This window comes from Anguilla anguilla, chromosome 4, assembly GCF_013347855.1.
Source record: "Anguilla anguilla isolate fAngAng1 chromosome 4, fAngAng1.pri, whole genome shotgun sequence".
Taxonomy (NCBI): Eukaryota; Metazoa; Chordata; class Actinopteri; order Anguilliformes; family Anguillidae; genus Anguilla; species Anguilla anguilla.
In genome coordinates, this window is record NC_049204.1 from 17198168 (window position 1) to 17210371 (window position 12204).

Here is a 12204-nt window from a genome sequence, read left to right on the forward strand (position 1 = left end):
CATGTTTTTTTAGTTTAAAAAAAAGAAAAGAATGAATGCTATAAAATGATTTATTATGGGCTTTTGAAGTTGAAAAGATTACCTGCAGCAATGTAAGACTGCAACACCTTTTTTTGTATTTGTTTGAGTCCCATGTGATGAATTATGTGTGATATTTGTGTGAATTATTTGATTTTTCTTGTACATAATGCAGTATAGTAATTTGCAGGTGGAGGTGTTGATCAAGTGGCCAGAATGGCTCAATATTAAGACAAAGACAATGAGAATCTAAGTACTATGTAAAGGAAGTGATTGGCAACACATTGAATGAATCCTAATTTCAAGTACAACATTTTCCCAAATATCTGTTGAATTATGCCTCAAATGCAGCATATTGTTTGCATTTCGTTTGAACTTTTACCCAGTGAGATTAACTTGCAATTCCTGATTGTCTAGTGAGATCACTATCATTTTTGCAAGAGTTATAAATCTTATAATTACCTTTGGATGAAACATTTTAAGTTTCAAATATCCTTTGTGCTCAGTGGTTCCTGGACCAAGTCTGATCAAAAGTTTTTGTATTTATTGTTTGATCGTTCATTCTCAGTGTAGCCCTTAAAGAAAATCATCAATAGATATATTATGCATAAACAACAAAAGTATATTCTGTGATATTAAACCTGTTTTATTCAGTTGCAGTTTTAATTATTAATATATTTTTATTCTGATAGAAACAATGGTCTTAATACTGATCACTACCAGGTGATTTAGTTTTGGTCATTTGTAAACTATGTTTCTTGTGTAAATAACATTACATTTATATTTTAGCCAATTGTTGGTGCAAATGTTTAGTGGGTTGCCAATCAGAAGTATACTTGAAGTGAATATCGGTGTACAATGGGCATGCTGTGTCAGACGTCCAGCTAGGAATGACATGCTTTACTGTACATTAAAAGGAAATGTAATTATTTTCCTGTTTATAAATTAGAAAAATGTAAACAAGCTGTGGCTTGATGAACACTTTAAATAGAAGAACAAAGGGTTTTCGGAGGGCATTTAATTAGTGTATCAGCCCGTATACATGCCAAGATCAGTTGATGTATGTAAACAAAGCGTCTGCATGCTGTTCACTATCATTTGCACCCTACCATTAATGAGTTGAATGTGAGAACACCATATCTGGTCACATTGACATCAATATAATTAGGAGAGACAGGCACTTGTCTTGAAGACAAGAATAGATTGTTTTAGGTGAATTGGCTCTGGCATTTAACTCTAATGATTTAGAAATATAGAATACAGGACTCCTTTCAGGCATCTAAAGAAATAAATAATGAGTCAGTCTTTGGAGTTACCAACAAAAATACATTTATCTTCTGGCCAGGACAGCTGTAGGCCTTAATTGCTTTGCTTTGGACACACCCACAAGCACACACACACACACATGCATACACACACACACAGACGCACCAGCCGCCGCCCAAATGCAGAGGTTTAACTTGCATTTCTGCAGTTTTGTAGATGCTTTTAGTCAAAACCAAAGTGAATTCACAGAATATATTATGGTATAAAATGAGTTTATATGTTTATAGGATATTCAAACGCAACACTATCTCTGATATGCCGTGGTCTTTACCATACTGTGCAGTGTTCACCTCAGTCTAATGGAATATGGCGTACAGGATTTTGTTGTCTTTAAAGTAGAGTAGAATATAACAAGGGTCGGATGAAAATTGAAGTCCAAGTAATTCTTCCTTTTTTTCTCTCAAACTTTCATCTTGAGCTATGACTATACCATGAGAGGTACACCCAAAGATTGCTGCAGCTGTGTGCGCACGCTTTCAATACATGCCATTGCAGGCCATTGCTTTACACATTCTGATGCTACAGGAGAGTTAGCGGTCATTGAAAGGGAGGCATATCTCTAATTGAAAACAAGTGGTAGCTTGTGGTGTGGCACAAGGTGTGTGTTTTGGATTTGAAATTGTAGCAGACATGCCCACCCTACTCCTGGTAGGACGAAGCCAACCATGCGTTACCAATGTGTACTCCCAGTCATTGTCGGCTAACGATATAGCTCGGTCTTGAATGTCTTTGCTCTGTAGTCCAGTTTGCACTCATGGATAGTGCCTCTACTGATTGAGCCACTTCTCTAGCTTTCCTTTATGGTCTTTATGGTGATTCCTTTTGTTTGTAGCATTTTAAAAAGGCAAATTTGCCCCAAAAAAGCAGAAGTTGAAAATTATACAGACCTTTGGGTCTTCGAATTGGTATAAAGAAATTGAAAAGATTAAAGCACTTTCAGGACAACTGCATTTTGATTGAAGCTTTTTGAAATTACACCTTTTGTTAGCTGAGTGAGCAAGCTTCCCAAGTGCTTGTTTTCTATGGCACTGTAATTAATAATGCATGCAGGGACTCCTGATTAGGCATAAGGTTAGAGGTGGAGTTTTCATGAAAGAATCAATAGCTCCAGACAAGTGCTAATTTTAACATTTACATGCAGATGGGAAAATGGTAATAGTTGAAATTCAGCTATTAAATTTACAAGTATTATGCATACTTTGCTTAGTTTCCTTGGATACCCATAAGTTATTCTTTATTCGCTTTGCACCAGAGTCAAAATATATTTTCTTGTTGCAAAAGATAGATGCATACAGACCCCAGTTTTGGAATACCCCTTTAAGTTAATTTAAATTATAATAAACTTCACTGTGATATATTGAAGCAATGTTTTTGTTGTATAGCACACATTTAGGCACCAAATAACAATACCCCACAGTACATGTAACATTTTGCAGTACTGCACAACACATGCTTCAGACAATACATCTATAAACTACTGAAAAAAATGTTATGTGAAAATACCTGATGTTCACTGATAAATGAATGTTAAATGCATCACCCTTGAAACTGCAAGCAGAAGTGGCACTAACAAGCAAATTAAATTTATACATTGAGCAAAAGGTACTGAACTGCATTTTGAGTGGAACTTCGCAGATTTTTTGATGAGAGGGGCTCCCATTCCCCTGGCTTTTGGGTGGTAATGGATCATGAGACAGAAGCAGGCAGAAGGTGTCTGAAACTAACGTACTGTAGGGGTCAGCACAAAACTCGGTGCATAATCAGGCAACATTCATTAGGGATTTCTGACGACTATCTTTGTTTCAGTTTCAAGGTCTTTTTTACCTCAGGGCAGCATCCCCAGCTGATGTGCCCGAGAATGGGGTTTGTGGAAGTGTTTATATAAGAATGGTGTACTTAATAGACAATTTATTTGGTTTTTCTTTTTTTTTTTGTTGATTCTTTGTACCTCTTCAAGAAAAGTTCTGCGTTTTGGGATTAGCTGTTAGTTTGCCTAACTCATATAATGTAGTCTGATGCGTGTCACAGTTCCTGTTTCTGTGTCTAGTTTTATTCCCACTTCTTTGTTTTACTTAGGCTACCTCTGCCTACTGTGTTTGTCCCTGCATCTGGGGAAATTGACTTCATTTGTTTATTGTTCTTAAGATTCTCTTCAGAGTAAAAATTAATATATTTGTAGACGGGCCTAATTCCATCAGATTTTTATCAGGGCTTGAAGTTGTTGGCTGTTTTTGTGAGCTGACAACTGAAGGATGTTGACCAGTGATGTCTGTCTGACAAGGCCCTTATGAAAGTGAAATGGCTTTTGCTGAAATATTACAATGCACAATCTATGGGCAAATGTACAAATGATTTCCAAATTTCATATATTGCAATACATTACACGACTGTGAAATATATTTACATACTTATATTTTCAGTATAGAGCAATATATTTAATTTTCATAAGGGGGAAATGGCATGAAGCATAAATCATTATTCAAACCCCACATCTCAGCCCCGTTTAACCTCAACGCCATATTACATTCTTTCTCTCGTGTCTCATGTGCAGTTTGAGAAGGTCAACAGATCAAGGATTATCAAATATTTGATATGTTCATTTCGGAAGTGACGAAACACTCTGAGATATGTGGCTGTTGTGGAAAAAATGTTTTCCATAAGCTAGAGAAAAATTTTCAGAATGAGTGTCTATATCACCTTTCAACCTCAGCTTCTACATTTTTAAACGTTGCCTTAGGGCAATTAGGGATGTGGTTTTTTGCCAGTTAAACAATAAAATAAAAGAAAATAAAAAATAAACATGCAGCACAAGGAAACATTACTAAAATGAGAAACTATAATACACTATGCCTTCAAGTCGTTCTTAAACTCGGTCCTGTGTATGTTTGTTTTCATTCCAACCTCAACAGCAATCCCAGAATTTTAACAAGCTGTTAATTTTTCTTAATTAGGTGCTTTTCATGCTTTAGAGCTGCGGTCCCCAGTCTTATCCAGAAAGGGCCAGTGTGCGTGCACACACCTGATCCTGATTCTACTAATCAAGGTGCTTAGCAATGACTCTAGTGATCGATTCGTAGAATCAGGTGTGTGCACCCACACTGGCCCTTTCTGGAACCCCAACTCTAAAACATGAAAAGCACCTAATTAAGAAAAATTAACAGCTTGTTAAAATTCTGGGATTGCTGTTGAGGTTGGAATGAAAACCAGCATACACAGGGGTCCCCCAGGACCGAGTTTGAGAACCACTGTGCTATATGACAGAAAAACAGGGTAAAGCATGTGCATCAATAAAGCAGAATCAAATGTCTTTCCAAAATGTTTTACAAGTACAGAAAGAATTTGGGCTTTTTGCAAGAATATAGAGAACAGTTTTTTCAGACTGCAGTACTGTTTAATGAGGAATTTCTTATATTGGCTGAAATGGCATAGCACATACAGTATATGTTATAAGGTTATATAAGTAGGTTGTCTTGGAGTGGGATTCGTGTCTGATTTTAATATATTCTCATGGTACATATTGCATGCTTGAATAAAAATACACGTAGTGTTAAAAAGTCTTATATGGAGCAAAAGTATGCATCCATGGTAGAATGACGTCTTGGATGCTGAACAAGTGTGAATTAATTATGTGCAGTTATATGGAGACTGTGTTCAGAAGTGCAGTTTCATCCTATCAATTTCTGCCAAATAGAATTATTCCCCAGCTTTTCTGTCCCTCTTTGTTAAAAAATAAGAATAAATCATTGAATATATCTAACATTAGATAAAAGAGTAATTGAAAACCTTGCAAACATCAAGGTTAATTCCAGTTAAGAATCAATTCTCCTGCAGGTCTTTGTTATTGATTTTGAAAAGGGCAGTCCTTAACACAATCGACAGAGCACAGAGACATCAATATTTCTAAGCGCAACTTAAGGAGATGTTAATTAAAGGTAATAGATTGACTTGAGATTTGAGAATTTGTGCCACTGCCAATAGTTTGAGGCATAGCAAACTGTTTTGTTTCAATGTTTATTACAGTGTTGTGCCTTGCTTCTGGTTTCAAACAAGGAAAATGCACACTGATGATAAATCATATATAATTCATTTATAATCAGCTCCAATTAAAAATGACACATGACAGTTTGAAATGTAAACCAACATGGTACAGTTTTATTGAATCACACAATCACTACTAAAACCATCAGATATTTTATTGTGGAGTATATTTTATATTTTATCATGCATTGCTCCTGAATATCCACAGGTTTCCTTATATTGGTGTAGTCCCTCTGTCTCTGCATTGTGGAATTCTGCCAGTTACATATTGTAAGTATATACTGTCAGTTCCTGCAAGTCCCTTTTGTGCTGTATCATTGGATCCATAGGGTAACTGGGACATACTGCAATATATATACCAGGTATGTATCAAATTTCCAAATACTGTATTCGAGGAAAGCACAAATAATGTGATGGAAACAGATATTTATACTACCCAAAGTTGCTCGTTATTATTCGGATTCGGGGGGAAAAAAAGTCAGCTCCATGTCGAGTTCTCATAGCCTCTATCTAACGTTACACGAGCAGAAAGAGAGAGAGTATCTGGAACTCCGGCACATAGCAGCTGCCTCGTGACGACGAACCTATCATAAAGCTAGCTGCCATTCAAAACCCGTTTCAGAGGGTCTTAGAAAGACGTTATGTCTACACTGCGCGACCACACCATTTAAAAAGCAAGACAGTGCTAGGGAGATGAATTTGATTGACTTATGGTTTCATGCAGTTTTATTAAATCATGTAATGACAAAAAATGTATGGAACAATTTTTTCTTGATAGAATCATCATAGAATTAACGACCAGAGGTTTTTGCTTAAGAACGGTGCAAATAGAACTACCAACCAGAGTTTCAGCATAATGACGGTCCAAATAGAACTACCAACCAGAGTTTTGCTTGACAACAGTAAAATAATATGCCCAAATGCCTGCGGAAGAATATTTCACTTTCAGCTGATTAAATCTAACAGACAGTTCATAAAACTTAGTTTAGTTATAAATAATAATAAAGAGAGGGAGAAGAAAAGTAGCCTACAGTATGAGGATGTGGAAATATATTTCATAATTAATTATATGCTAATATTAAATCAATTTGATGCTTTGAAGGCACAACAATTGCATTGCCAATGAATATTAGGTTAGAAAATTTGCCGAATGCAACATCACTTCTGGTACAAACCACGCCAACTTCCGGTCTTCTATCCGAATACAAATAGACAGATAATTTTGTTGGTTGTACAGATACAGATACAGATACAGATACAGATAATGATGTCTCTGCACACCCCTAGTATGTACAGTACAGTGCCTGCGATATGAATGTATATACATTTTTATTTTTCATATATCTAATATCATAGGTGCAGTCACTGGATGAAAAACATTTGATGTCATTTTTGTTTTAGTATTGAACTGGCGAACGTCTAGAGAGTAAATCTTACATTTCTGGGTGGTTGCTCTGCTTTCACCCAGTTTGTCCTTACACTATTAGTTCTCTGTACGCGTTCTCTTTTCTGCATAATTATGAAATCCTAGGAGGCAAGAATGTGAGAGCAAACAGGGGGGAGATGGAACTGAATATCAATTCACTGATCAAATGTTGCTGTCAGAGAGGCGATGATTGTTTCTCGGTCCTGACCGAGATCGCGGTCCGATCAAAAGTGTTTTGACAGCTGAAAACGTAGGACCAAAAGCAGTATAGATTCTTTGCAGGTTTTTGAGAGGCGCTTTCTGTGTGTGATGCAGTTGTACAGTACATAGTGGAACACTGTGTCCTGGGACACTCGTGTCCTTGGTCTACAGTCTCACCTCTCAGATAATGGAAAAACAATGTGATGCTCCCTGAATGAAGGGAATAACATTCTTATTCTCAAAACAAATTGGATATCTGTTTGTTTATTGTTTTAGATAAGGTTCAGCTGATTCTCTGAGAGTGGTAAGGTCATACTGCTTTAGTGATTTGCATACTATTAAATAAGTTCAGTTTCCCTGTCAGAAAAGTAATAATGTTCATTTTTGTTATTTCCATGCCACATAGGTTTACTAACCCCCACAGCCCCCCTTCCTGTTTGCAATCTCCTGCCATTTGCTACTGTGAATTGGGGGCAGAGGTCGCAAAGCCCTATTGGTAATTTTGGTTTGTTGATGGAGCATGGTGGACCTGTGTCTTCACTAAATTAGGAGTACGCTCGTGAAGTCACATACCTCATTTTTTTCATTGTTTCAGCACTTTTTTCCTGCAGTCGTGGCAATCTCTCATTTATCTATTTGGAGGTACTGCGACTTGGTTTTATGGTGTGGTCGAACAGCTGTCCTTATTCAAAGTGCCACAAGCTCTCAATGATTTAAGAACTTAATCAAAACGCATGATTGATCTATACAATTACCTTTTTGTACAATATCTGAATTTTTAATGACTGCAGATATTTTGCTCTTTTGTTTTCCTACAGCTGATAGTGGAAAAGACGACTGACTACCCTTCCACGGAGTTCTCACTGGTGGAAGATGTTGCTCTCCACTTCACTTGTTTGATGGACAGACTGAATGAGCAACGCCTTTTTCAGCCCAACCTCTGTGATGTAGACATAGTACTGGTGCGCCATAAGAACACGTTTCCAGCCCACAAGGGCGTGCTGGCGGCCTATAGCCAGTTTTTCCACTCTCTCTTCGCCCAAAACAAGCAGCTCCAGCGGGTGGACCTGTCACTGGAGGCCCTCACCTCGCAGGGCTTGCAGCAGATCCTCAACTTCATCTACACCTCCAAGCTGCTGGTCAACGCCTGCAACGTGCAGGACGTGCTAAACGCAGCCGCCGTGCTCCAGATGAGCGACATCGCCAGCTCCTGCCAAGAGCTCATCAGCAGCCACTCGCTCAGCCTGGACCTGGCCATGGCCAAGCAGGATGGGTGTGGTAACCCCGCCTCCTGCCAGTTCTACCGGGAGATCAAGCAGGAGACGGACCCGGCCCACGCCAAGATCTACGGCCGGGAGGGCATCAGCTCCTACTCCATGCGCGTGGAAGACGGCTCAGGAAAGTCGCACCATACCAGCATGCAGGCCAAACAGTTCTTCAAGAAGGAGGAGGGTGATGGAGGCGGGGCTGGGCCCGGTGGGCGGGGCATGTGCAAGATGGAAGGCAGCGTGGAGGAAATAGAAGACTCAGACAGCCACGCCTCCTTTAACCGGGAGCAGATCATCGTGGAGGTGAACCTCAACAACCAGACCCTGAATGTATCTAAAGGCACAGAGGGGAAGCCGTCCTCCGCTGATACCACTGCCGTGTTGGCCCATTCTGAGGAACAGGACACTGAGGAAGAAGAGGAGGATGAAGAAGATGAGGAAGAAGAAGACAATGAGGAGGATGACGAAGATGCAGATGTGGGAGAAGAGGAAGAGGAGGAGGATCAGAGAGATGATGACAGCAGTGAGGAGGGTGAAGAGGAAGGGGATGAGGAGAGGGGGGCCAACCATGCTGTTCCAGAGGCAAAAGAACGAGCAGCGAGGCCCCGTCGGGGCACCAGGGTCTCCATGGATGCCATGGCAACCATCTCCACCAGGCAGACCCTGAGCGCCTCCACGAGGGCCAGCAAGGGCCGTGGGCGCAAAAGGAAGAAGGACCCAGAAAGCCTCGGCCAGAAGGTGAAGCTGGAGGAGAAACCACACTTTCCGTGCGAGAAGTGCCCGCGCATTTTCAACAACCGCTGGTACCTGGAGAAGCACATGAACGTCACACACAACCGCATGCAAATCTGTGACAAGTGTGGCAAGCGCTTCCTCCTGGAGAGCGAACTCCTGTTGCACCACCAGACTGACTGTGAGAAGGCCATACAGGTAGGCCTTATCTTTGGGGTGTCAAGCAACCAGCAATAGAAGAGCTGTTAAAAGCATACTATGCATGATTTTTTATTTGAAAATATTATAAAATAACGATGCTAAGGAATATCTATGATGCACTGGCAATCTCAGTCTTTATACACTTTAGCCAAATGCGTGCACCTTTCACCTGTATTTGTTATTCTAAAATGTTTTCAGGGTGCTTCTGGGCGTGGCACTATTTTCTGTGTGGGGTGGGGGTGGGTGTGGCTACAGAGCCTGTGGTTTGGGATCAAATTCCAGCAAAGCGTTTGTTGCTAGTTAGCTGCTGCCGTGGCAGATGCTAAGAAGCCTAGATACAGTGAAGCAAAAAGACAAGTTCGACAGGGCTCGTTTAAAAAGAATCAACCTTGGAATTACTTTTCTTTGGTGGCTTCAACTGAAGTTCACCAAGGGGACGAAAAGCGACGCAGAGTTGACCTGTTTTCTGTTGGACCTGTAAGTAATGCTATTTTCAGCTAGTTACAGGCCACAAAATCCTCATTGGTATACCTTTAATGTAGTTGCATTACATTATGTCTGATCTAAATATTTTGACCAGGCATTGAAGGTGCCTTGTCCTTAGAATTCTAATCCGTGAATTTTATCTGCATTTAAAAATTGCAATTATGTGTTTGTCTGGTTTCATTTGGTTGTTAGTGGCATGACAATAGTCTTTATGGGGTCATTTTATGCCGGCATTTTCATCCCTGGGTTGTCTTGCAGTTGGTTCTGACAGGCTTGTGGTTCATATTTTAGAAACAGTCAGCCAAAGCAAATCTGGCTGCACAGAAAATGTCATTAAATAATATTTTCAATATGGTTACAGTTTAACACCTGCAAATAATCTGAAAATTCAAACAGTCTGTCCACTGTGACTTTAATACTCTACATTATACGAAACAGCTGGATATTTGCAATGTATTGATGTTGCCAAATAGTCCCCTTTCACTCATTTGTAGCATCCAAACTGTTATTTCTTAAAGCTTGCTAATGGAATCTGCAGCTTCAAATGACAAAACCATCAAATATAGAGCTCCCAATATGTCTTAATTTTGTCTGTAGACAAAATAAGAATTATTTAGCCTAGATATTTCTTTTCTGCTATAGGAATAATTTAGTCCCACCATATTTTTTGCTTCCTAGAAATTTTCTATGATGTCTGTTCTTCCTCATGAAATATCTTTTATCTCAGGTATACCAATGAAAGTTCTATTTTCCAATACCGTCCTGAATCAGCCATAGTTGCAAAATAGAATTGCAGTTTTTGAACTCCTGTCCCTCAACGACAACACTATTTTAATCTTACAGCTTGTTGTACCCACTTCACTTTGCTCAGCCGAGAGAAAGCACAGTGCTCCAATACCTCAGGCAGTCTTCTCATTTTCATGCTAGTTTGTCTTTGGTTGGGGTAACACAAATGGATGTACTGTATTACGTGTTTGCTGGAAATTTGGTAGGAGACAAATCTGCATTGTGTCAATGCAAGCCAAGCTTCAGGATGAAAAATCACTTCCATCTTTTGGTTAGTAGTGAAATTCCAGAGGTGCGCTCAGTGCCTAGTATTTAGGCAACATAATATGAAGTGTAAATTTTCCAGTAATTTTACTATATGTTTTGTTTGAACATCATTTCTTACATCCTTGAACTGGGATAAGCTAATTTCACCTGTTGGTTTCACAGAAAAATAAGTAATTGTATGACTGTGTGCATTATGTAGGGTCTTTTAAGACAAAACATTTTATTTAAGAAACATAGGCTACTACTTTTGCTTAAATGCTTTACTACATTAAGGACAAATACACCAAGTAGTTTCTATCTCTTTCAGTGTGTTACCTGTGGCAAAGGCTTCAAGAAGCTTTGGTCTCTCCATGAACATAACAAGATAGTCCATGGCTATGCCGAGAAGAAGTTTTCTTGCGAGATCTGTGAGAAAAAGTTCTACACTATGGCTCACGTTAGGAAGCATATGGTCGGTAAGTACTGTATGAGTGCAATGGGAATGACATTCAAGACTCGGTTTGATAAGGGCGGGTCAGTTTTGATATTTGGATAACAGAAAGGTTTTTTTTTGCAACTCTGTTTGTTTGGAAACAGCAGTCACCCCACATCAGTTATGCCAGAGGGAGTTATGTCTAGTCAACCCCTGATGTGCTTCATCTCTCTTGACAGTGGGGAAAAAAGTTGTTCCATTGCAGCTGAAATCTTTGCTAAGTACCTGCTTCAAGATTAGTATGAACCTCTGCTTTCAGTGAATGATGCTTGTCAGTGCGATCTGTTGAGTAGCAGAATACATTTAAGCTTTCAGACCTTCAACAGTGCATCTGTCAATAAATTAATGTTTCTGAGGGAATATTAGGGCATTAATCGTGTCACTGCATTTTTGATACTGATATTATAACATTTCCATATGATAATGCTTGAGATGTTTGCTCATGTATTCCGGATGTATTGTATAAATGAATTTACTGTGATATTGTCCTGGTGTGTCATCCTTTGAAGGAATATCTCTGCGCTGCAGTAATCCTCTTCTGTATTCACATTGCCTCTTCCGGCACAAATTAGTGCCTCAGTATTGTACCATGGGAGATTTTGCACTGAGATGATGTCTGCTGCAAAGATGGCTTAGAGATGAATACCCGGAGAGCAATAACAAACCTGTCATGTCCTAGAGACTGGCTGGAACTATAAAGGACGTACGTGACAGAAATAGGGTAGGGAAAATATGCTTTGATAACCAGTAGGCAAACATCTTTTTTGAAACATTTTGCGAGTTCTTCTGCCGTTGTTTTGACTTGTAAAAGTGTGGGTCCGAGTTGACGTTATCCATGTGTTTCCAGGAATTAAAATTTTTTAATTGCTTTAAATGAATTATTTAGCTGAATTATTCTATGATTTGTTTTATGGTTCTAGGTGGGAATAAGCCATCTTAAACTTTGTGCTTTAATAATGTTGCACATACACTTGTTGGTCTGG

At 39.2% G+C, this 12204-nt stretch overlaps 1 protein-coding gene across 2 annotated transcripts in view; it reads left to right on the plus strand.

The window, feature by feature from the left end:
- The window catches only part of zbtb47b (zinc finger and BTB domain containing 47b), a 48685-nt gene that overhangs the window by 26111 nt on the left and 10370 nt on the right, over positions 1–12204 (plus strand). For both annotated transcript variants that reach the window (XM_035414182.1, XM_035414181.1), the window contains 2 exons: positions 7828–9207; positions 11057–11204. In XM_035414182.1, the coding sequence (XP_035270073.1) occupies positions 7909–9207; positions 11057–11204 (1447 nt within the window). In that variant the 5' untranslated portion in view covers positions 7828–7908. The remainder of the gene's footprint in view (positions 1–7827; positions 9208–11056; positions 11205–12204) is intronic.